This window comes from Xyrauchen texanus, chromosome 43, assembly GCF_025860055.1.
Source record: "Xyrauchen texanus isolate HMW12.3.18 chromosome 43, RBS_HiC_50CHRs, whole genome shotgun sequence".
NCBI lineage: Eukaryota > Metazoa > Chordata > Actinopteri > Cypriniformes > Catostomidae > Xyrauchen > Xyrauchen texanus.
In genome coordinates this window covers 25,472,313-25,499,064 of record NC_068318.1, presented here as the reverse complement: position 1 = coordinate 25,499,064, position 26,752 = coordinate 25,472,313, and the positions used below count along the sequence as shown (strand labels likewise).

Below are 26,752 nucleotides of genomic sequence, written 5' to 3'. Positions count from 1 at the left end.
ATTAACAGATGTTATACTTTTTTTTTTTTTTTTTTTACAGAAACTGGTGTTTTTTGCCCCCACATTTTGATTTTTTAGGGGCATTTTTGCCATGAGCCCCCCTAATTTCTGACCCTGTCCCCAACTGTCCCCAAAGAGAGTTTTTGTTATATCTAGTTAAATTCTAGGGACAGATTTGTCAACAAACTACAGCCAAGTACACCCAAACACACCCAAATTTACATCTACTATAAAAAGGATTATACAATCATTTGCACCTGTTGCATTTTGAGAGTCTTTGATTGGTAAAAGAGGGAGAGGAGGCGGGATTACCTGTGATTGACAGCCAGACCGATGTCTCTCCGCAGAGCCTGAGGAGAACTGCGGTGGACAGTAACATTATCTAAAGAGAAACAGGACAGACAGAGACAGAAACATGTGTTTCAATTAGATCTTCTTCAAAGGAAGAAATTCTAAACAACTTGGTCCCAGACATAGCAAAACCCCCAGACACATTGGAACTCTAAAAACACAACAAATGCTTGTTTCCACTCAGTAAACAGCAGTTCTTTTACAAATATGCACAACCACAAACACATCATTGTATCAAAGCTCTATTGACACAGAAGTGTGAATCATTTACTCTGTTCCTATAAAAACAGAACCACCAGTCATAACAGGAGTACTTGACTGCATAGAGTGCAGGTGAGAGCTTCCTCTTCAAACTGAGAGGCTAAACTTTGACCTTTGACCCAGACTAAACAGAATTCAGCAGGCACTTTATTGCAGTGTGTTCTATTTGAGCTTAAAATCTTTACAGTCAAGAACCGTGAGTATGTATGAAATGGTGTAATTCTGCTGTTGAACTCACTCCTCAGTCCGCTGTGCTCCTCCTGAAGGGTAGGTGTGCCCGGCAGGGTGTAAGGGGCTGTGGCAGGTGCAGGCCCAGGGGTCCGTGCAGAGAGAGTGGGTGAGCGAGACAGAGAGTCCTCACAGCCGTTTCCATTAATCTGGACATTCAGCAACAGCTTGTTCTTCTTCACACACCTGAGGACAATGAAAGACAGTCAGTGTAATCTGAGAGAATAAAACTAAGATCACAATCATTAGTGACAGGCTAGGTTAACTTATTAGGGTGATATTTCGAATCTTGGGATTACAAGTATTAATAAAGATAACTGTCAAGATAAATGCTTGGATAATTAATCGAAGTCACACATATTTAAAAAATATTTTTGAGTGATTTTGGAGAAAATATTGTGTAAAACTTTCATTTAATTGTCAATTGTACATACATAGCATACAAATATATAGTTTTTTATTAATATGCTCTATAAATATACTGTATCTCTTTTACAGTATATAATCTATATATTCATAATCTACATATACTGTATATCATATATAATAAATAAATATTATATACACAATGGGGTTCAAACATTCTACACTGAAAATCTGGGATTTAAATTCTAATTTAAACCTGGAAATAAACAGGCAGTTTAAAGATTTTGAAAAAAAATATAAAAACGTTATGATGTAAAACATATTTATTATTTTGCACTTTTTTTTGTCATAAATCAATTAAGCACATTTGTTACACTGACCATGTTAACTGCTTCATACAAAAGGTCAGATTGCATCCACTGAAGCATAAGTGCAGAATTAAGTCTGCACTTACTTTCATCTTTGTCACTCAAATTGTTATGTTGAAAATATAAAACTGAATTCAATTAGGACAGAGATAACAACTCCTAACCCTTAGCACTGTATGAAGACATAATAATGGTCACCCTGCTCTCTAGATATCAGCATCATCTATTGAACAACCCAGATTGTTCAAGCAATAACAAATGTCATGAAACAGTGGGCAGGAAGTGTGTTTAAATTCTGTGGTCACAGAGTTGGCGTTAGTGGTTATGACATCATCACAGATTGCTATTAGTCACCAGCATTTCAACCTGATTCAGTACACAATTTAAGAGAGAATTTATTCTCATTGGAGCATGACTTTAACAGCCTTGCAGAAATGTTACTGATTGTATTCTGTGGTTTATACTCTCATAAGAGGGCTAAACAGTAAGGAATCATAGTTAAAATAGTTCAGTAGTTGAGAAGGTTTGTAAATGTACTTGCTCTGCCAACATTTTGACAGGCTATACCACATAAAAAGATACATTTTATTAGTAACACTAATTAAAATAAGGTTCTGTACCATGAACTAACAATGAAGTAATATTTTTAAAGCATTTAATCATCTTGGTTCATGTTAATTTATAGAAATGTAACATTAATTGTTAGTTCATGTAAGTTCATCATTCATTAACTAATGTTAATGTATACAACTTTAATGTTTATTAGTATAGTATATATTAACATTAACCAGTTTAACATTAACAAGATAATTAAGTGCTGTAAAAGCATTTTTTGCTTTCAAGCTTTTAATTTGCATTACTAGCTGGAAATTAACTCCATGAGAGCAATAAATTCATAAACACTTTGGCAGAAAAAGATGGTTCTATGTTAGATAATGTTACCTTGAATGAATACCAGAAATCAGAAATATTTGCTACAATATTATTCAACAGTATCATGGCAATTTAAGGCATAAAGGTGATGCTGATCCCTGTCATGACCTACTTGTTTGTGGGCGTGTCCTCGATGCGTTTGCCGAGCTGACTCTCGTGGCTTTTGCTGCGGGTCAGTGTGATGTTGGGGAGTAGATGTAGAACTTTGCGGGAGGGGGGAGGAGGGGTGCATGGCGGCTTGAGGCGCTGTCTCCTCCTTGAGGGCGGAGTTATAGGCGGAGTCGAGGTGTGTCCGTGAAGTCGAACAGGCCGAGACGTGTAGTACGGGCTGGGGTCGGTCAGACTCTCTGCGTAACCATGTGAGATATGAACCTCTCCGGGTGACAGGATGTAGCGGGGGTACGGGCAGGAGGTGAGGGGTGTTGAGGGTGTGGTAAGGAGCCGGGCTAGAGGAGAAGGACTGTGTGGTCGTAGGGAACCTCCCAGTAACGGAATCTGATCCACTGGAGTTAAGCCACTGTCCCGTCTCGTAGGCTCAGAGAACCAACAACAGCTGTCCTCTTTAAACTCCCCTACAGTTCATAAACACACTCTGATTAGATAAAACAGGAAGCCTGAAAAAAAATCTATAACATATCAAATATAATGAATGAATCTGACTGGAGAAGTAACTTAATAAAGATATCTTCTCAGAATTCGAGGTTTTAATTCCTGGTTTAATGTGCCGTATTTAAATTCTGTGGCACTAGTGGCAAAAAATGGAATAGCAATTAGTTTGTTTTAGTGGCCCAACTGCAATATTAGCCAACAGAGGGAGTGTTTGGGAAAATGTATTTTGTTATGCTGGAGCTTTAGGACAAGTCAAGGAAAAACTGTCGGCTACTCACCTGACTCAGAGGCACTCTTTAAACAGTTAAGAGCAGCACACAGCCTTGTACACTCGTCTGAACTAGAGCCCAGCCTTCTCATGGTTTCCTGCACCTGACTGCTGGGCATCTGCAGCAGAGCGTCCAATGACAAAACTGCCTGGAGACAAAATGACGGTCAGCCCAATCTAAGATATATGGTGTTAGAATTGTTTCTAGTTAAGAGACAATTGAAAAGAGATTCACAAATAGAAAGTTGGTTCATAAATAAATTGAATGAGATCCACAAAGACATGTAAGGAGTTTCACAAAAATAAAGTGAATGAACAAATAAGTAAAATGAGGAACTCATCAAATGATTTGCAAATATATTTTTTAACTCACAAACACAACTATGTCAGCATTTATTTGGGAATCGCGCACATTTATGTGTGGACGTCAGCTCACTTTTGTGAATTCCGAAACATTTCTAGCGTGAGAGCTGAGGGCAATCCACAAATAGTTGGACTCCACCCATCGTCTACTCAAGCCAATCAGATAACGGCCACATTACTCTGGCATATCGTATCACATTCTATCTTCAACCAGTCATGCTTCGTTTTACAATCAGGGCAGGACCAGAGTCAGAACACTCTCATGAGCATGGAATCAAAAACTTACAGATTTGCTCCAAGGCTGCAAACTTTTAAAGAAATGGATACCATCAGAGGAATACTGTGACTTTAAATTTGTATAATTTGCTCTCAGTTATAAACATGTGTAGTGTCTTGTTAAATGTCGAAAGCAGAAAATTGCCCATTTGTAGAGTGTCCTGATCATTAGCTTTATAGCTAATATAGCTTAATAGCCAGAGTGTGATTGCTTAGTCTGTACCGTTTCACTGTGCTCAGATATTCTGCTGTTGCATCTTCTCTGTTTAGGGCCAAATAACATTCAAGTTTCATTTGTTTTTGTGTTGTTTCAGTCCAATAAGTCAGATCATTTTCTTTTTGTGCTTTGATAATTTGGTTAGGGTGAATGTGTCAGTGTCCTGAGGCACAATTTGTTATTCACGTTAGTCTGTTTTTGCAGCCTCAGGACCATCTGAACAAAGGGGCTTTTTTTCAGTATTCATTTCATGGTTTTTAAGGGATTTAAAATGATAAGAGTTAGGTTTGCACATTTTTAGACGTTTCCAAAATGTCATGGCTCGTTTCACAATGCAAATCAATAGAGGGTATTGGCCTAATTCCACCCTGCATGCACTGTTTTGTGTGTTCCTCTGGACTCTGAGGATACTCTCAAAAATCTCTACATGCAGACTCTCAAAAATCTCTACTCTCATATCATTCAGATCAACAACTGCAAGGAGAACAAATGAATGGCCACTGTTTGTGATTAATTTTATCGCGGTAGCCATCCGTTTATTTATTAAAGATGATTTTTCAACACCATTCAAAATAATAGACTGCAGTCATGGAATTAGCACACAAAACATATAATTTCTATGCACAAAGATGTTTTAAATTAAAAATAAATACACAATACTAAGAGAAAAGCTTCAGTGTGCTTTTTTGAACACTAAAATATAGCACAATTCTATTAAATTATTGTTTAGTTTACTTTTGAAGAAATGCCAGCAAAATTCCCTGTATTTAGTTCAAAATAAATTATCTTAATTATTATAAATTATATAAATTAATTAAATAAATATTCAAATTAAAAAAGTATTAAATTAAAAAAAAAATTCCAAATTAACTTAACTTTTTAGACCTATATTTACCTTTTCTTTATACAAACTTAAATTAGCCTTACCCTGTTCTGTAGATGGAAATTCTCAGAATGTTCTACACTTTTTTCAAGACTATAAACTATCAGAACTATTTTTTCCAATGCCGAGTTCATTTTCAGAAAATGAGCTTTTGAACATTTGAAAACATTTAAATATTTTAAATCTAACCCTCTTTACCTCAGATCGCATTTGCTGAGCTTCTTCAGAAAATGTAAATTCCATAATGACTCTAAAATAAATTTTAGATGATAATCAAGTTCAGTTGGTTGTTAAAAGTTGCTGGACAAATATGCGGGACATAATGCAGTTGTGATGGCGATGCTTTAGATTAGATGATTCTTTAAAATGGCCTGTTGAATATCAGGAATGTATCATATATGTAAACCCTGATATTACACCGCATCAATTATTCTTGAATAGCGGTGCACACAGCATATACACATCTATTGATGGTCCTTATACTAAGACTGATATAGGACCAATATTACAGTCCTATCAGAAGGGCAACTGTTCCCATTTGATTGCAATTCCTCCTCTTCTGATTGCTTTTATTTGTGACATTAAAATGACAGTAAACTGGCTAATTTCAAAGAATTGTATCAATAATCTCCCCATTTTACCAAAACTTCAGAGGAAAAAAATTAGAGACATCTTGGAGGCGAATTTGCGATAAACACATATTTCTGTATGGAAACGGCTTAAGGGCAGATTTCTGTTGCGATAAACCAAAACTTATGCGACAAAGTGGTTTTTAGGCATGCTGTCATCACGCACACCAATTTTATAGATAAAAGGCCATTTGAAAACAGGCAGAAGACGGCAAATATGGCAAACAACATTTTACGCATTTTCACTTTGTCGATAACAAAACAGCGCGAAAAGTGGATGGAAACTAGGCTACTGTTGACTTGTGCTCCATTGTTGTGTGTAGTAAGTATATTGTGTTTGTTGTTATATTGTTTGGTTTGCTTGTGTTGTTCACATGTACTTTTATGTTTGAGCGTTGGCTGAAAGCGCTATATAATGTAAACATGTTATTATTTTCATTATTCGAGGTAGTAACTCAGATAATTGCATAACACAGATTGTCATGTGCTGTCAACATGGCAGGGGCCTTGTGGGGGCAACCCATTCCATGTAAAAAATGTTGGACCCCCCCAAAGATTTTCATGGGTTTTCTTAGATTTATAGAATTTTGTTGCGGCAACATATGGCAGACTACACTCACCCCAAATCTCTGCTGTAAATAATGCTCACTCTGCCTCTCTCTTTCACTACCCCACTCCAAATTCCCAAGACACGTGCCCCTTTATACTAATTAATCCGAGTCCCTAATTACTAATCGGTCTGATTAACAGAGGAGAGGAGCTCCTGAGGCTGGAGTGATATTAGTATCATATTAGCTGAGAATTCTCCCTCTCACTATCTCTCTCTCTTCTAAGTGATCACAAAATGAATTGAATCTCACCTTCACAATCACATTGAGCTTGGACATATGCTTGGACTTCACTTATGACCTGACCTTGTGTTTTAATGTTTTTTTAGCCACTTTTATTATACAGACAGTAGAGACGAGAAAGGAAATGATGGGGCGAAAAGGGGGGAACATTATCAGAAAATGTACTTACAGAAATTAGATACTAACTAGATAATTAGATTATCAAATTCCAGGATATTTACAAGCAAATCAACGTGTTACATTTAATTGGATATGTATTTCACCTTTAATGAATCCAGCTTAAAAGATACACAGCATTACGATTCTCTCTCTTCCAAAAACACACACTCATGCATTACCTCTATGAGCTTAGGTCTGACGTTGATAATGCGTAACCAGTCCTCCAGCCTTGGGTAGCTGTACAAGGCAGCCGGGCGCTCTGTGTCTGGCACCTTCTGCTTACACTGCAACTGTTTACAGATGTACTTCATGAGCTTTACCTGCAGGGGACAGCAGAGCACACAACACATGAGGGAGGGGCTTTCAGAGGGGGTGGAGCTTAAGAGAGGCCTTTATTGCCTGTACAGGTTTCAGGACATTTTCACATAGAGCTGTATGAACAAGGATTTATAAGGAGCGAGACACAAAAATGTTAAATAAGCATGATGGACACCTCTGAGCATTTACATTCATGGATTTTGTCAATTAATTCTGTAGACAATCCAAATTGATTCACAGTGCATTTAAGGCAGCGTTTCTCAACGTGGGCGGTACCGCCCCCTAGGGGGCGTTTGGACAGTGTTGGGGGGCGGTGTGAACGAGGCAGCAGAGAGGGGGCGCTCAGGCACAAATGGGGGGCGTTACTCAGAGGTACTCAACAGGCGGCCTGCGCAAAAATCTTTTCAGCTCTTCTCCTTAGCCTATGTCTTCGTCTTGCTCGGATTACTGCTGCCACTTCACCAGGAGGATATGCCAGGAGAGCCGCTTCCTAAGTTACACATGCTTTTAAGAGGCGGAGAATTTTCAGCGCAAAATAGAGGTGCGCTTTCACCGGCTTTTTCTGTACATAACGCGGAATACATAATTAGGCGCATAATTAGTGCTCAGGGCTCACACTAATGACTGTAATTATTAAAAAAAATTGGCTGTATTTGACGTCGTTTTTTCTTCGGTTGAGTTCAGGTGGCCGAGCTGTTGTCGTCTTTGTTCGTCATTTGAAATCAAATGACCATTTGTAGGCTATTCAAATTTGAAGCCTAGTATATATTTCCTAATTGAGTGCGCGAACGACCGCTGCTTTTTCATTGGCCATTTAGGTTAGTTACGTTATTGTTCACGTGATTGGTTCATCTTAAAAAAATGTGTGTGTGAGCCTGAATTTGTTTGAATTTCTAAATACATTTGCAATACCTTTCAAACGATCCATGTGTTTTTGCATTTTTTTCCAAACACAATATTACTCAACTTGAGGCTTTTACATGTAGTTTAAATACAATAAGAAACTTCTGTTTCAGTTTTTTTTTTTTACCAAAAACTCAGGCTTCAGGTATCAGTGTTGCAATTGTTTGGCTGTAATAGTATTTCTGAAGTGTTTTTGTTTTTTTTTGTTTTTTTTTTTGGGGGGCGTTAAGAGGATCATGAAGAGGTCAGGGGGGCGTTTGTTCAAAAAAGGTTGAGAACCACTGATTTAAGGTATACATTTTATAATTACGTAAATTACCTGGGAATGGAACTCATGAACTTGGACTTGATGCTATAATTCCACAGCGCTTTAGTATATTGACACAAAATCTCATCACACATCACATCTTTCTATATTTAATTTAAGTTTAATTGCATGCCAAATGAGAAACACCCTTTAATGAGGTGTGTGTGAAATCTCCAAGGATGCATGTTCTCTCTGGATGAAATGCAGTATGCATGTTTTTCCAGTAGGAACAAAAAAATCAAAGTCACAAACATGTTGAAATCAGCTCCGATCCAGAGCTTTGCATCACTGCAGTGAAAAATTCTAAAGGGGAAACATCTCTTAGAATTTAGAAAAGGACACAACATGGACAGATTTCTGCCTCAACCACAGATTAATAGAAGCACCTGCTAGTCTGATAATTAACATGGCATCTGAGCACATGCAGTTTGAAATCTGACTGGATTTTCTCTTTCTCCCATTCTCTTTTTTGTGTTCCCCTTTAGCAAACAGGGCTGTCAGCTATAAATAACTGTTATTATATGGAAGGGAGCTGTAGCCCTCCTCGTGGGGGCGACTTCACTGCTGACATGGCAACCGAGTGTCATCGGAACATTGTGCTGGCGGTGGGAGCATTCTGATATCACGGCTCCGCGAGACGCAGAGTTCACATGGAGGCTAAGACGCCAGTCCGTCTCGTCAAACGCCATCACCATCTGTTCCCTGCAGCATGTGCCAGCAAATGCGTTCGGTCAGGCAGATACCTCTAACACGATTGCAGAGATCTCCCAGGACTGCAAGATTTTCCCCAATCCAGAATGCTGGTATAGATTTGTATAATCAACATAGTGGGAAACATTCCCAAATCTTTAAAGGTAAAGCTCTAACCCTTTAATAAACAAACTGCCCTAGCTAACATAGGAGGAATTTTACAGATCGGTGCAGAATGCTGACCAAAGCAGCATATGAATAACCCGCCTCAAATTCACCAATGCACTCGACGACAGCAAGGACTTTATTTCAACCATGGATAATAAAAACGGGATGTTAAGCAGAATGCTAGCCTCAGTCACCATTCACTTTCATTGTATATTTTTTCCATACAATGAAAGCAAATAGTGACTGAGGCTGTCATTCTGTCATGATGAAACTATCCCTTCAAAAAGGACAGGACGCACAGACAACTCAGCAGAACAGAAGCATTGATGATGTTATGACGCAGAAAGAAGGAAGGAGAGGTGGAAGAATTAGAGAGAGATAGAGAAAGAGGGAGTAGGGTGAGAAGAGGGCTCACCTGCTGTGACAGTTCAGGTCCACTGACGCACAGAGGAGGGCCATTACCATGAGGCCGACGGCCATAAAACAAGTCATCCTTTCACACCTCCCCCTGCCACCCCCCATGCCACTGCTGCTACCTGCAATCACTGAACTGAGTATATAAGAATGCATAATTGATTCTATATACTCAAAGTGATCCCTACATAGTCAAGCTCAAACTCATGCCCAAAACACTCAAGCTGATCGGTATACATATAGATCCCAAAATGATCAAACTGATCCCCTCACACCTATGTATATTAAAACGTATCCCTGTATCATCAAATTTATAACAAAATACTTAAACTAATACCCACATACCCTGTAAATGCAAACTGATCCCCACATACCCAAAATGTGGAACTGTAGCACATCCTCGGACTGATCCCTAGAAACTCAGATGCTTCCACCCCCATGCTTCACTGTTGGGATGGTGTTCTTCGGCTTGCAAGTCTCACCCTTTTTCCTCCAAACATAACGATGGTCATTATGGCCAAACAGTTAAAAAAAAAATTATCACACCAGAGGACATTTCTCCAAAGAACTTTGTCACCCTGTGCACTTGCAAACTGTAGTCTGGCTTTTTTTATGGCAGTTTTGGAGCAGTGGCTTCTTCCTTGGTGAGCAGCATTTCGTGTTATGTCGATATAGCTCTCGTTTTACTGTGGATATAGATACATGTCTTCCTGTTTCCTCCAGCATCTTCACAAGGTCCTTTGTTGTTGTTTTGGGATTGATATGCACTTTTTACACCAAACTACGTTCATTTCTAGGAGATAGAATGTGTCACCTTCCTGAGCTGTATGATGGCTGAGTGGTCCCATGGTGTTTTTCATACTATTCTTTGTACGGATGAGCGTGGTACCTTCAGGCATTTGGAAATTGAGACTTTTGGTTCCCATGATGTCAAGCACCTGGGTAGCTCAGTGAGTAAAGATGCTGACTACCACCCCTGGAGTCATGAGTTCGAATCCAGGGCATGCTGAGTGACTCCAGCCAGGTCTCCTAAGCAACCAAATTGGCCCGGTTGCTAAGCAGGGTAGAGTCATATGGGTTAAAAAATACCCAAAATACTCAAATAGTGCCCACATAACTACATAATTAAACTGATCCATATATACTCAAACATATTCTTGCATACTCAGTAAGGGTAAAAAAATGTATTCTCTGATGCATGGAGAATCCCCATATAAATTTCTTTCTCCAACAATTCTGAATCGATTCCAAAAAATTCGGAAAGTTTCTGAGTTCAGTTTAAACCACGGCAGCGCAATGGTGCCAGAGACAGAGTGAGATGCTAGAAACAAATGGTCAGAAACAAATAGGCCTATACTAAAGCCAAGTGTACATTACAGAACAGATTGCAGACTGGATGTATCAACCACATGACTATCGTCCCAAACTGAAACTATGATTCAGAAATTCATTCACAAACAGATGCACATAGCAACATTTTAAACTACTTAAAACTAAGTAAAACTGCTAAAAAAATATTTGGAGGACAAGATGTATTGTGATGCATCGAAAATCCTTTTGTAATTAAATCATTACCCTTTGAATCGAAACGTGAAGCCAGTGAAGATACACATCTCTAATACTCAGACAGATCCCTACATTCACAAGATGATCCCCAAATATTTAAAGGTGGGGTACGTGATTTTCTTTTTTGACCATTTTTTCAAAATAACTTGAAATCCTATTCCTAACCCACTTACTGGCTGTAAATTAGAAGCACTGAAATGAAAATTAAGCAATTTAATCATCTGTGGAATGGGCAGGACTCGAAAAACTCCAGCCGATCATTTTCAAGACCATCTAGAATCATTGGACAGAAAATGTGTCAATCAAACGGTCGTACCATGGCCCCCTCCCCCCACCACCCTGGCGCGCGTGTCCCGTTCGTGCGCATACTCAAAGCTCGTGACCCAGTAACAGGAAGCGATTGTATTTATGTATGGAGAATAGAGCTTTTATAGTGCTAGTGGGGTTGTTCCACATTTCTATGAATCCTGTTTTGAATAGAAGACCGCTGTACAGACGCCAGGGCTGGCGATGTTCTTTTTTTTACAGTTATGAGAAAATCAGCTCTACACCTTTCAAGAGTGGTATGCGACCCCCTCCTCCTGCTGTGTCAACAATTTGCTCTGAAAAATTGTCTGACAGGTGAATGCATTGTTTGACTAGTGAGTCTAGAACACTGCTAGAACACTGCGCATCTGAGTTTTCGCTCGTGCATGATTGCGCGTCCATGTTTTTCGAATGGGTGGAGTCAGGGCCAGCGTTGGAGGAGAGAAGGTAGGACCTTAGAGTTGTGTATTTTCAAAATCTGCTGGCCGTTTTGCAAATCACATACCCCACCTTTAAAATTATCCCTACATGCTCAACCCAATCCTTTTTTACACAAATGAATGCCCTCATTTTCAAAATGATCCCTACATTCTCAAATTGTTCCCTATATACTCAAACTATCCTCACAGTGAGTCATTTTCCTTGCTTTGTTGTAATAATCTGATCATTACATTGGGGAATTTGTGGTTGAAGGATCTGTCTTTATCTCCATTACATGAACACATGCATATTGAACAGGTGGCTCAGAGCATCAACAAATACCTCTCAAGAGACATCAACTCACACACGGTCTCTTTTGAGACCTCTTTGCAAAAGACCTTGAGTATGCTGTCACGGCAGAAGCTAACAAAAGACTCGAGCACTGAAGGCGAGCATCTCATAGCAGACAGCACAACAAACGCCAGCCAGGGTCAGAGGTCACGGTGTGTAGGAGGACAAGCAATGGAAAGCTCCTTGCAGCAGATCAGAGATGATAAACAACCAATTAAAGCTCTGTTGCTAACAGCTAAATGCTAATTACACAGAGGACATTGAGTACTCCACTCAATAAAGCTCAACTGCCATTGAAAAGCTTTTATCAATTACAGTCAATATTGTAATTTGTGGCAAGTGCTTGAGGTCTGGGGGTTTTTAAACAGTGCTCAGATTTCAGCATAATAAAAAAAAAGCTTCACACAAGCATTCAACAGCACAAGGTCTGCTCTCACACTGCACATTTCACACTGGAAGCACCCGAACCGCACCACTAAGCCAAAGAGTGATTTTACAGCCATTATCAAAGTGCTTATATACAGATTCTACATAATGTTATTGGGACAACAAGTATTTGCAACAGTTCTAAGCCACTGTTCTGTTTTTTTTTTCTGGTTATTTTTTGGAGAACCAAATTGTAACATCCAAGGAACACATTTTTGTTTTTGGTTTTAAAACTAATGCCATAAACTAATATTTGCAGAACGTTACTGGGAAGATTTTTTTTGTCTGACAACCAACTAAGAATTGAAACATAATGTTCTTTAATGATCGTGGTCAATGCTTTTTTTTTTTTTTTTAAATAACCACAAACAAAAATGGTTGCTCTGGTTCATTTTAAATAATGTAAATGGTTAAGAGAGGAAATTTACGTTTTATTGCAAACATGGCAGTTCTATAGTTTTAAAATTTGTCTCAGCTTCTATTTTTCATAAAAAATATAGTTTAACTATAGTTTATACAGTTAAACCTAGCTGAAAACATTTTGTCACAAGCTGGGTTGTGGAACAAAGTATCTTTGGTATTGGTCCAAAGTGATCAATTAGCTCTATCCTCCTTGACTAAGATGGTTTACCAAGCCGAAACTAGGTCCACTAGCTAAGAGATCAGCTGATTAACCATCTACATGAACATGGACAAGCTAGATATCATGAAAAACTGATACATAAAACAGATATGTCAGCTGTTTTAAGATAGATTCTAGCTGGATCAGGAAAAAATCATGGCTGACTCCTCATTATTATCAGAATGAGCTTTATTGCCATGTATGCTTATACACACAAATAAATTGTCATGGTGACAGAAGCTTCCAGTGCAAGAGAATGCAACGTATATATATATACAAACATTTACATTTACATTTAAACATATATACATATAGTGACATATAAATTAATGAAAAATACGATATAACAAATAAAAAAGAGAGAAATATGCAATAGCGCAATAAAGTTGTTAGAATATTTTATATACAGATATACAGTGCAGGTGAGGTAATGTATTGAAGAAGAGGTAGGATATGTTAAAAAATAAATTAAATATGGATATAAGTAGGAATGGATGGATTGAATATTGCACAAGGATGTATTGACCAAAGGAAAGTATTTGGGTGCCACTTTAACTGGTCATGAGGTGGATGGCCTGAGGGAAAAACTGTTCCTGTGCCTGGCTGCTCTAATGCTCAGTGCTCTGTATCGCCAGAGGGCAACAGTTCGAAGATGAAGTGTGCTGTCTGAATGGGGTCAAGAGTGGTTTTGCCAGCCCTTTTCATCACTTTGGATGTGTAAATTCTTGGAGGGTGGGAAGGTGAGAACCAATAATCCGTTCAGCAGTCCGAACTATCCTTTGAAATCTTCTGATGTCTGACTTGGTAGCTTAACCAAACTAGACAGTTATAGAAGTGCAGAGGACAGTCTCAATTACTGCTAATAGAACTGTATCAGCAGCGCCTGCGGCAGGTTGAACTTCTTCAACTGTCGAAGGAAGTACAACAACTGCTAGGCCTTTTTCAATATTGAGTATATGTGGGTCTCCCACTTCAGGTCCTGTGAGATGGTAGTGCCCAGGATCCTGAATGTCTCCACTGCTGCCACAGTGCTGTTCAGAATGGTGGGCGGGGTAAAAGTTGGGGTGTTCCTCCTAAAGTCTAAAATCATCTCCACTGTTTTAAGTGTGATACAGCTCCATGTTGTTTTGACTGCACCAGAAAGCCAGCTGTTCAGCCTCCCTTCTGTATGTAGACTCATCGTCATCTTGTAGTAGGCCAATGACTAGTGTCGTCTGTGAACTTCAGGAGCTTGAAAGAGGGATCCTTGGCGGTGCAGTAATTTGTGTAGAGGGAGAAGAGTTGAAATCGGAGTGGTGGTGGCGTAGTGGGCTATAGCACATAACTGTTAATCAGAAGGTCGCTGGTTCGATCCCCACAGCCACCACCTTGAGCAAGACACTTATGATGTAGCCTGTTACTTTGGCACACAACTGCCTGCCCGCACCTGCGTCAGCAGCTCACGAACACAGTTCAGCACATGGTGTTATTGAATAGGGACCCCCCTAGTGTCACTCCATTCGAAACAACGTCGAGTGAGTGACAGACGGGGAATGTCTAGGTTACTGTTGTAACCTCCGTTCCCTGATGGAGGGAAGGAGACGTTGTGTACCCCTAGCCACGGCGCTGAACCAAGGCACTGTAATAGCCGAACCTTATTCTCGGCACTTCAGTGCAATACCTGAATGAACGGATTCCTTCCTTTTATACCCATATGTCCAGGGGAGGGACATGCAAATTCTTTCTGCCAATTTCTCATTGACCATTTCTCAAGTTCAGAGGTAACCTAGGCCTTCAAAATAGTCCCCTAGTGTCACTTCATTCAACACAACGTCTCATTCCCTCCATCAGGGAACTGAGGTTACAACAGTAACCTAGATGTTTCTGCCTGTAGGTCAGAAGTAGATGAACCAGACAGTGATCAGAGTCCTAAAGCTGCATGTGGGACTGAGCGATATGCTTCCTTTATTGTTGTATAGCAATGATTCAGTGTATTTCTGTATCTGGTGGGGCATTTTATGTGCTGTCTGTATTTGAGCAGTTCACGTGTGAGATTTGCCTTGTTATCCCCAAGAATAATAATAAGTGAGTATGGGTGTTGTTGCTTCGTATCTGTGATGTGTTCAGCCAGCTGTTGCAGCGCTGTTTTCACACAAGCATGTGGAGGAATATAGACTAATAGGCTTATAAGAATATACGAGGAAAAGTCCCACTGCAAGTAGAAAGGCATTCAGTTTATGAAGAGAACCTCTAAATTAGGACAGCACATCTTCTTCAGCATTGTTACATCTGTGCACCATCATTCGTTGACGTAAAAACACGTTCCGCAGCATCTCGTTTTACCCGTTAACTCCACAGTTCGACATGCTCTGAACAGCTGGAAGCCCGGCAGATGTAATGTGCTGTCCGGAATGGATTCACTTAACTAGGTTTCTTAAAGCACAATGCAGCAGAATATGCAAAGTCCTTATTTTTGCAGGTGAGAAGTAATTTGTCCATTTTGTTAGGAACACAGCAGAGATTTGCTAGATGGATGCTTGGCAGCACAGTTCGAAAGCTTGACCAGCGCACCAGCTCGCTTCCCACATTTGCGTCTAATACCGTTTGTACAGCACCGCACCTCCTCAGACTAAAGTGTCCAACAGAATGTCCGAGTAATCAAAAACCGGTAAAAGATTGTCTGGCATGTGCTGCTGAATATTCAGCAGCTCGTATCTGGAAAAATATTAATAAACACAGGACAAACAAACAAAAACAGAGAACATGTAGGCTTTTCTGCAAAATATCCTCTTTTATTGTGCACAGTAAAATGTATGTACACATTACTTTTGACCAATGAACTTCCATGACTTTTCAATGAACTTTCCAGTAATTAATGGATACAATTAATTTAAAATCATTTTTACAGAGAAAGCACTCACAATAAGCAATTTTACCATTGACCCTGACCTTATAAAGTTATTTTATTTAAAATCACAAAATATCTCTGTATTTCACTCCTTCTCTTGCTGGCATAAGCAGATACATATACATCAACCTAAGTGCTCTCATTTCTCATCCTCATAATGCACACATCCAGGTTTAAACGTTTTAGGAAGGTTCTGTTCTGTTGCTGACTTGTCCAGATCCTGCTGTTGCTGCATGCAGACAGTGAACACACACACACACACACACGCACGCACGCACACACACAGATGCACGCGCATCATAAATAACAATACACTGGTGAATGTGTGACGTCAGGTTTCCTAGCAACTACACTCCTGGGTCGTCAGCAACGTTTTTTTGTTTTTTTTTTTGTTTAATTTTGGTTTTCAGTGTGGGATTTTCCCACAGACAGAAAAACATGGTGAAAACTAGGCATCTTTACATGGCATACTGGCATGCAGTCTGTAGATGTAATCCACACAACATCAGATTTTCAATAAGTTTTAGTAAGAAGAAACTTATTGAGAAATATCTGGGGCAACCTGTTTCCACACTGTGACACAACAAAATGCAGACAAATGAATCTCCCTCAAGAGAAAATCACCTCAAAGTCAATAAATACGAGTATAGAAACAGTGAGCAGCCATTTCACAAGTCAACCAAAACATCTTTCTATAATGATTTCATTGATATGGCAACACTGGTGGTATTTTGGGTGCGTGTCACACCTGCTCAACTGCAGATGAGGGTAAACATGGGAACCAGGCTGTTATGACAACGGCTCAGTGAGGTCAGCAGGTGTGATTGAAAGCCAAATGGCTGGAATACACCCAGCTACTCAGAGACAACAGATATATTGGTATAAAATCATACAACAAGACCCCAATTCAACCCAACAATACAGATGAAAGCTATACTTTAAAGCCATGATCCACATTGATTAGCATGTCTCTGGCCAATTTCACCTGCAAATCTAACCCCTCCAAACCGGGATGAAACGAGGGTGTTGTTATTCTTTGTTCCCTGTGTTGGCTACATTGCAAAAAGTTCCTTAGTAAGTATATGCGATAATTAAAAGTATGAAGAACTGAAAATGTGGCCATCAAGGACACTATTTAGACTAAACATAAAATTAACCTTATCTGATCATCTACACAGAATATTTTTTGATTGATGACGGTTCATCATCAGGCTGCTGTGACGTAGCTCTGATGTGTTGCTGAACCTCTAGGAAAGAGCTCCGCACAGAGACAGCCAACGTGTAATGATGGAACAACTCTTACCTCCTCTGCTTGGCTGAATCTGTCACCCCCTCCCTATCCCCAGTCTATTGGGAGCCCTCAAACGGATGCAAGCCGATTGGCTGGCAGTCATCCTCTCGCTTCCCCTCTCCCCCCTGCACATGCTCTTCACGTCATTATTTTCTTATTTAACAACCAACCCTGAAAATGCGTAGGGAGGAAGACATCTAAATATAGCCACAGCCACGACAGCACACGACACAAATGCGCAGCAAAGCTCAAACATCACTGCGGGGGGGTGGGGCCCAGACGGATGAGGCCTTCAACAGCTGACCAGTCTCCCAGCATGTGCACCCTCTGGAGCAAAGCTTGCAGACAATCCAAGTCTCTTTGTTATTATCAACAAACTCCTTTACCCAGAGAAACATGGAAGATCTCCACATATAAGTAGGTCACGCTGTTCCTGAGACAGCATCTCAGAGTCAGATCATGCTGTCAGAACAGAACATCACAGTCCATCAAAATCTTCACAAAGAAAATATATGATTAGACATATAAATCTCACTCAAGTGGACACATGCACTTCAGACCAGCTGGGGAAACAGCTCTGGTGCAAGACTAACATTCCCAAGTCCTGAAAAAAGACATGCTGGGGACATGCTGTCTGTGTGTCTCTGATCTATAACGAAATAGTGCTGATGATTTTGGTCATGGAAAAACATTGCTCTCACCCACTTATTGCCATAACTCTCTTCCTTCTCTTAACCATAACTTTTTTCTTTTTTTTATCCCCTTTTCCTCCCAATTTGGAATGCCCAATTTCCACTACTTAGTAGGTTCTGTTGGTGCGGTTACTCACCTCAATCTGGGTGGCGGAGGACAAGTCTCAGTTGCCTCGGCTTCTGAGAGAGTCAATTCATGCATCTTTACACATGGTTCGTTGTGCACGACACCGCGGAAACTCCCTGCATGTGGAGGCTCATTCTACTCTCCACGATCCACGATCAATTTACCACGCACCCCATTAAGAACAAGAACCACTAAATGTGACCACGAGGAGGTTACCCCATGTGACGCTATGCTCCCTAGCTACTGGGCGAATTTGATTGCATAGGAGACCTGGCCGGAGTCATACCATAACTTACTCTCAATCAGAGAGAAATGATAGGTTGATAAGAATATTGTTGAAGCTCTTGACCTCAGCCTTAAAAGTTCAATACAAGTTAAGCTCAATCGACACCATTTTTAGCATAATGTTAAACAAAATAAATTGGTTTCAACTTGTCCCTCCATTTCGTAAAATATATATTTTTTGAATACTGTTGTTTCAGAAACAACAAGAATGTCCAACATGTATAGGACCTTGTTAGGCAAACAAAGACTGCCATGTTAGTAAAAACAGAACTGCAAAAACAGAGCGATTGGATGGGGTCCCGAAAACAAGTGGCGAACGGCAGAATGGCAGAACAGATTAAACTTCACCATGCAATCATTCAGCCAGAGAGAGGAATGATGAATTATTCCAAAGAGAGGAATCATTTTCTCCTGGCCAGAGTTGCAAGCTTTAAAAAAGATGTGAAGTGATGTTATAAAGAGCTTTCAGTGATAATCTAATGTGAGTTCAAGTCTCTCTTGATTGAGCTAAGTGTAGGGGAAGTGGTGAGGGTTTGAATCTCACCACTTCATATCTGTTGTTCTGCACAAGCATTAACATGCATACAGGGCCTGTTATGCATCTGTCCATCTGAATGAAGAGTATGAGATTATTAGAGTATGTTCTCAATGCATGGACCTGTTTAGTCAGTTAGTTCCCAGGTGAGCAAGCATCTTCTCAGAAATACAGAATTAGCTAGATGGAGAAGCAAGCCAAATTAAAATCGCACATGAGGTGTGTTTGTCATTCACCACCTAGTATGCATTACAACTAATCAAAAACTTGAAAATGCAAAGATAACCAACCATCTACAGGCTGTGAAGGAGTCATAACCCGTAGAGTTGCAGTATAGAGGAAGTAAGCTTGACCGATCCCTCCCCAGAAGTGACTGCACCATTTCCTGTAGACGTAAGAGCGAAGGGCCCAGTGGTGTCTGATCTGACAACGGTAGAAAAGTTGACTTCCTGCTAGAACAAGAAGTACAATTGAAGGAGCCAGTTTGCATCATTATACTAAAACACTTTTGGTTTTATTTTGGGATTAGATTTTATTAAAAAATTCGATTTTGGATCCTAATATGTCCTACAACAAATGTACTTAAAACTACTTGTGAAAAAAAAAAAAAAACAGGTGAAAAAAAATACCATCAACTCACATTGAGGGAGGAACCTGAGCTTTATCTTGAGACAAGAAGATAATAGATACTTGAGGTATTTTTGAGACAGTAAGTAACCACCTAGCAACCACTCCTAAGACAATAGCAACCTCAAAGCAACCCCATGGCAACCACCAACAACACCATGTATAACCACAGAATCGTAACTCTTAGTTGTGTTGAAAACCTCAAAATCCACAGAAGAAACATCTAAAATTTAAAAAAACATCTTTATCCCACTGTTATTCTAGGCCATGTGTTCCCAACATTACCTAGCGCCTAACGCTCAAACTACATGCCTCCAGGGGCCGTTTGCACAGGCCGTCCATACCATGACACTATTGATTGCTCATTAACTACCCCTGCAGGTGGAGCATTGGGGCACTTTGCAGGTGCAGCGCACATCAATACTGACACTTAAACGCCAGTGTTCTGCAAGTTGAGGGTGAGACACTATCGGCAAAACATCACAATGACCGATAGTCCAATTGAGGCTATGATACCTGATAACCCACAGAACCAGGTCAAATAAAGACCCTCGCTGGGTTGGTGTGCTGAAAATTTCATGTATCCATGAAGTATGAAGTATGTACGTCCATGCTCCATGCTTATTCTTGAAGGTCCTTACAGAAAGGTGCAGTAATGGTATAATACAGTAATACCATGTTACTTTCACATATAGCCTATATATTTCATATCACCTATATAGTAGGTCTACTGAATGATATGCCGCTGTATATATCATATATAGATAGCATGGTATTAAAATAATCCAATAGTCCAAAGTACATGCTGCTGTTTGTATTACAGAGAGAGAAATATGGTAATATCAAAGTAAAAGCAGTTCCCATATTAATGTGTCATTCATTTACAGTAACGATAGCACCTGGAATGTGCTGATACCATTGTACATTTTTGCAAGAGGAGTTTTATTCCCAACTCCGCGCGCTCCTATAATGCACCGCAACAAACAGCTGCAGTGCAAAAGAGAGAGAGAGAGAGAGAGAGAGAGAGAGAGAGAGAGAGAGAGAGAGAGAGAGAGAGAGAGAGAGAGCTCGGATCTTTAATGACGGTGCACTTCGGCCACATTTACCTTGGGCCGTTCGATTCCAGAAATTTTGGAATTGACTCCTCGGACACGATTCCAAGAGTCGAATACAGACTAATTGTCTCGATTCTTTAGAATAAAAGGGAAAAACGGTAGACAAAGTGAAATCTTGCAGTAATTAAAAGCATACTTAATTTATAGTATGAATGACAAAAGATCATGTCACGCTCCTGAGCGGAATCGATTCCCTTAGACGGAGCGACGTTCGATTCCCAACGCATTGGAATCGAAGAATCGATTCTTTATGGAATCGACTCCCAGCCCTGCTGTTACCTCTAAAGTGCGGATCTCTTGCTGTGTGAGATCGTTGGACGCCGCGCATTTGGTCCGGAGCCCTTGTAAACTGGAGATGGAGATGTCGATCATGTTTTGGATCAGTTCACACTGCTGTAGCGCGGCCATCGCTGCGGCACTGTTGCCGCTGTCCCTCTGTTCATCCCTCTCCTCCACCATCATCACCCCCACTCTAACACCATCCATCCCACTGCATCGGGCTCGGCGTGGATGGAGAGATGATAGCAGCTACAAATAATAATAGAATCCACATGCACTGATACAGTTCCATGCCATTAGACTGCACTGAATGCCAAATGCACAATAGCTAAAGTCAGTATTGGGATCCAGGATAAGTAAAAAAAAGAGAGATCTTGTTTAAGGTAATTCCAAATCTAAGTGTGCTGTGCAGGCAGCGCGGATGATCGGGTCGTGCGAGCTGCGCGTTCTGCTGTGCGTCTCTGCTGCTCACTGTCTGTCAGCTGTGGGGAAACATCCACGCAATGCGCGCTGGGAAATGAAGTCCATAAGCACGTCAGATAGATAGATAGATAGATAGATAGATAGATAGATAGATAGATAGATAGATAGATAGATAGATAGATAGATAGATAGATAGATAGATAGATAGATAGATAGATGGATGGATGGATGGATGGATGGATGGATGGATGGATGGATGGATGGAGAGATGGATGGAGGCATGGATGGATGGATGCGGCAACATTTGTGACCATTACTCACATTATGCTGTATCTCCATATAGATACTCTATACCATTATATAGATAAAAATCTTTTTATGAAATTAATGAATACAGCATGAATTAAACACCGTCACATGACATATTATCTGGCAAATGGTCAAAAGCTCTTTCTAAAGTTTTTAAACATCTATAGTCATTAAAATAATTTAGAAAATGAGTGAGAGAGTCTTCTGCAACTTTAGTTGGCTGCAAGTTTAGGAGGGTTAGTGTAAAAAGCTTAAAACCAAATAGAGTTATACAATTGGTGCGGAACTTTGGGATAATTTGGTCTTGGAAGAATTTGATAAGAAAAGTTTTTGATTCACAAATCTTTGACATGATTGATGATGTATAAAGGGATAATTCACCCAAAAATCTCATCATTTTCTCACACTCATTCCAACCCAGATGTGTACGAATTTCTTCTGCTGAACAAAAAATAAACCTTTTAAAAGAATATCTCAGCTCTGTAGGCCTATACAATGCAAGTGAATGGTGACCAGAACTTTATATCTCCAAAAATCGCATAAAGTCATCATAAAATAATTATTACGACTCCAGTGGGTTAATCCATGATTTAGAAATTATATGAAAAAGTGTGGGTGAGAAACAGATCAATATTTTAGTCTTTTCTTTATTTACCATGAATCTCCACCTCAACCTGACCAATCCCGACCAGTAGGTAGTGATATGCATGAAGAACGGGAATGGACAAAAAAAACAAAAGAAGAGGAATGAGGAAGTGAAAGTGACTTAAATATTGATCTATTTCTCACCCACACCTATCATATCACTTTAGAAGACATGGATTTAACCACTAGAGTCTTATGGACTACTTTTACACTGACTTCATGTGATTTTTGCAGATTCAAATTTCTGGTCACCATTCACTTACATTGACATATGGACCTACAGAGCTGAGATTTTCTTTTAAAAATCTCCATTTGTGTTCTGCAGAAGAAAGAAAGGGACATCTGGGGGGTGAATTATCCCTGTAAGATCTCTGAGATACATGTGAGTTTGCTGGGGTCTTCTGGAAATCTAGAAGGATTTCTCATCTCAATCAGGGTGTGATGTTCCTTCACAACAAACACTTAATTTGTCTGCTGAGTCACTCTCCAAATCTCACCTCCTTTCATCTCTCCTCCAACTCTCTCACTCCATCTGTGTGCTGTATAACACTACATCCTCACCGACCAACTAGAATTGTACAAAGTAGAGGAAAAATGTAAGTCCAGAGCAGCAGAGAAAATTTATTCTTTTTATTAAATGGTTATAGAATGTTGACTTAATTAATAAGCTCATTTAAAGGTGCTGTAAGCGATTTTAGCATTCTGAAGCTTTCACGTGACTGAGCCATTGAATTAGCCATGCCCCACGCCCCTCATCCCAAAACTCCACCCTCCAAAGATAATTTTGAGACCAAAACGGAGTAAAAGAGCAGCATTGCTTGTGGCTGTCAAACTCAACAGTGGCACAATAGCACCCTCAACTGACAAACATTATGAATAATAGCCTTAATGATCCGCTTAAAATACAACACTATAAGAACGAGCAAAATTATTGACAGGTGAAAAGCATCAATGTCCATTGCACACATTTTTGTTTGCTGTTTACAAAGTCTACAGCTGTCACAGAGACTGGTGAGATATCTCTTATTTCATTAATATCTTAAGGAAGGGAGTAGGAACATTTTGTTGCATGTCCATGAAAAATCGTTACAGCAACTTTAAATCAGCACTGCAAATGATATTTGCTGTATTTTTCAAAGGTGTCTTACTGTAGAAACCATTTACAGTATATTGCTGTCGATTTGTGTTAAATTCCTTGAAATCATTTATAGCAGGAAAAGACAGTAATCACCAATTTACTGTTAAAGTAAATGCAGGAATATTGACTGACTAAATTTGAACAGAGAAGCTCACCAACAATAACATTTTATGATTAAACATTTGTTTACTGCACTAGATTCAGTGTGAGCCCACATACAAACACTTACCGTAATTAATTTAACAGTACAGTCCAAATGTACTATAAGTCATTATACTGTATACTGTTAATGACAGTCATTTGCACTGTAATTTTACTGTGGTATGAAATACAGTACATAAACTCTAGCTACAGTAAGTTGCTGGCAACAAACTTTTTACAGTGTGAAACTACACTGTAAAAAGTGTGACATCATAATTAACTCCTAGTATTTCCTTTTTGGTGTTTTTTTTTTGATACACTACCACTCTCACCTGTTAGGGTGTCAGATGCACATCTGCTTCATCCTGATGACTGGAACTTCTTGAAGAAACTAGACCTTGCCATGCAGACAGAAGAATTAGCATATTATGATCCCAAACATTGATGAAGCAGATTTACTGGGTTTGATCTAGTATTATTATCAGAATGACACAGGACTCTCAAATCCCCCAAAACTAGAAACCTAGCTGATAAACTACAGCACTTTTTAATCCAGGTGAGTTCTGTGACAACATTTCAGAGCTCAAAGCCGAAACAAAGCCTACAAAGTACTACAGCCACAAAGTACACCTCCCAACTGGCTACTGCTTTATCGTCACATACTGAAACGCTATTGGTTGGCCCGAGGAATCCCTTCCCAGGATACAGCAGATTAAATTGGATTTAGGGAAATCTGATGGCAGAGATCATCTGTGTGACTTTGGGTAAGTCCCCGACTGACATGTAGTTTTGGTCAGATATCAGACAGTTTGTCTCTGAGGGTCCAGGTGATACAGTTTGTGCCTCTGTTCTATTTATATTTTTGTGAGATCATATTTTTTATTATTTTTGGGACCCAGGTAAAAAGGCCACCAGACTCAGGATCTGGAAGAGGTGCATCATAGTATAGAGGTAGACAGGCAGGGCTATAAATAAACCCCCAAAATCTGTAGACACCAGACAATGAGCAGGATGAGGCATTTGGACAGTTGAGCACTCAAAGCCAGAACACACACACGCACACACACACGCACACACACACACACACACATGTTGTGTTTCCATGTTTTATGGGGACTTTCCATAGACATAATGGTTTTTATACTGTACAAACTTTATATTCTATCCCCTAAACCTAACCCTACCCCTAAACCTAACCCTCACAGAAAACTTTCTGCATTTTTACATTTTCAAAAAACATAATTTAGTATGATTTATAAGCTGTTTTCCTCATGGGGACCGACAAAATGTCCCCACAAGGTCAAAAATTTCGGGTTTTACTATCCTTATGGGGACATTTGGTCCCCACAAAGTGATAAATACACGCTCACACATACACACACACACACACACACACACACACACACACACACACACACACACACACACACACACACACACTCTCTCTCTCTCTCTCTCTCTGGCAGCGACTGCAAGCAAATGATTGTCATGTATCACAGTAATGACAGATTATTTACAAAGAGAGAACCCGGATTGTGTTTTCGATGAATAAACATGGAACAGATTATGGAGCGCTGGTATATTTCGCCATCTACTGGATAGTTGAAGCAATTACTGAGTCAATTTCTTGTTTGTCTTTTGATGCAAGTTCTACATTTCTTGCTATATAATGTTTAATATTTTAATTGCACAAAAAATGTATAATGCAAAAATGCAATATTTTTCTGATCCATGAGATTGTTTGCGTGTGGTGTACAAAGTTTGATTTTTGTTTTATGTTGAAAATGTATGTAGCTAATGAAAATCCCTGAAATTAACACATTTATTTTGAGACAAAATACGTATTTATAATTTGCAGTTTTAAGGACCTTAAATCAAACACATCTGTCCTATAAGTGAAATTTGAAAACGTTCAGAGTGGGCTCAAATTGACTGATTTAATCACAATGGAGATTCATTTGTTTATAAAATACTTGAGACGTAATGAAATTCCAAATGTGTTGGAAATATACAGGAAATGGTGCACCCTTTTCTGAAGTAGCAAGCATCATCATAACTTGTTCTCACTATCTCAAAATTGTTTGCATTAGTTGACGATTAACTTATTAAAAACCTATTTACCCTATATCTACACAATATCCCTATAACCCCACCCCACCCTAGGGGCCTTTTACGCTACCACCTTTTTTTTGATGGATTTGAATCAGAACAACCTCACTCAACTTCATTCAAATCATGTTGCTCCATAAAAATTCAATACAATTTAATACACAACCAGGAAAAAGCACATGTTCCTTAAGGGGTGTCTTTAGCCCTGTTGAACCCTACTAGTAAATTATTTTTTCATTTTTGGGTGAACTAGCCTGATGGCCAGGATCTTGCAACCTCTTCTGGTTCTTATAGGAAATACAGTTCTGGAGCAGAACAATAGTTGGAACAAAAGGGTGATTTATATACTGCTATAACCGAATTTGGAACCTGCTGTTTACCCCAGAAACCTGACTTCTGATTAATTATGTGCAAACACAACCAGAATTTAGAATCAAAATAGCAGAATAACAAACATAAATGAACATGCTGTTCTTTTATCATCAAAGTCAATTTGTAAAGCTTTTTCAGTATATTAGGTGTAAACTGGAATCTGTTTAACAGTGAAAAGAGAAACGAGTAAGTCTTGATATAAAAACATAATTTATTAAGAAACAAAATGATACCCCTGAAAATCAATCTTGCTGATTCAAACTGTGAGAACAACATATTTGATACATATGTTTTATCAATCAATATTAATCAATAAAAGTAATATTACAATTAGATTTTTGTGATTTAAAATATATTTAATAAAGAGAAGATCAATTATCTGTAAATATGAGAGAAACTGTACATGATATAGAGGCCTTCTGGCCATTTGAATTCTCCTGAGATAAACACAGATCTTCTTCTCAGGCTGAGCAATGAGGTTTTGTGCTTGTGGATGTTCTGAGTTGCAACACAGCATGAACACT

General features: G+C 39.3%; 1 protein-coding gene across 1 annotated transcript in view; it reads right to left on the bottom strand.

Moving 5' to 3' along the window:
• LOC127635435 (kinase suppressor of Ras 1-like) overlaps positions 1-21,534 on the bottom strand; it is a 34,250-nt gene extending 12,716 nt beyond the window's left edge. Inside the window, exons 1-6 of the mRNA XM_052115486.1 lie at positions 21,092-21,534; positions 6,942-7,082; positions 3,395-3,533; positions 2,620-3,079; positions 851-1,026; positions 313-382 (exon numbers count right to left, since the gene is read on the bottom strand). Of these exons, the coding sequence (XP_051971446.1) occupies positions 313-382; positions 851-1,026; positions 2,620-3,079; positions 3,395-3,533; positions 6,942-7,082; positions 21,092-21,298 (1,193 nt within the window). The 5' untranslated portion in view covers positions 21,299-21,534. The remainder of the gene's footprint in view (positions 1-312; positions 383-850; positions 1,027-2,619; positions 3,080-3,394; positions 3,534-6,941; positions 7,083-21,091) is intronic.
• Between the last annotated feature and the right edge of the window lie 5,218 nt (positions 21,535-26,752).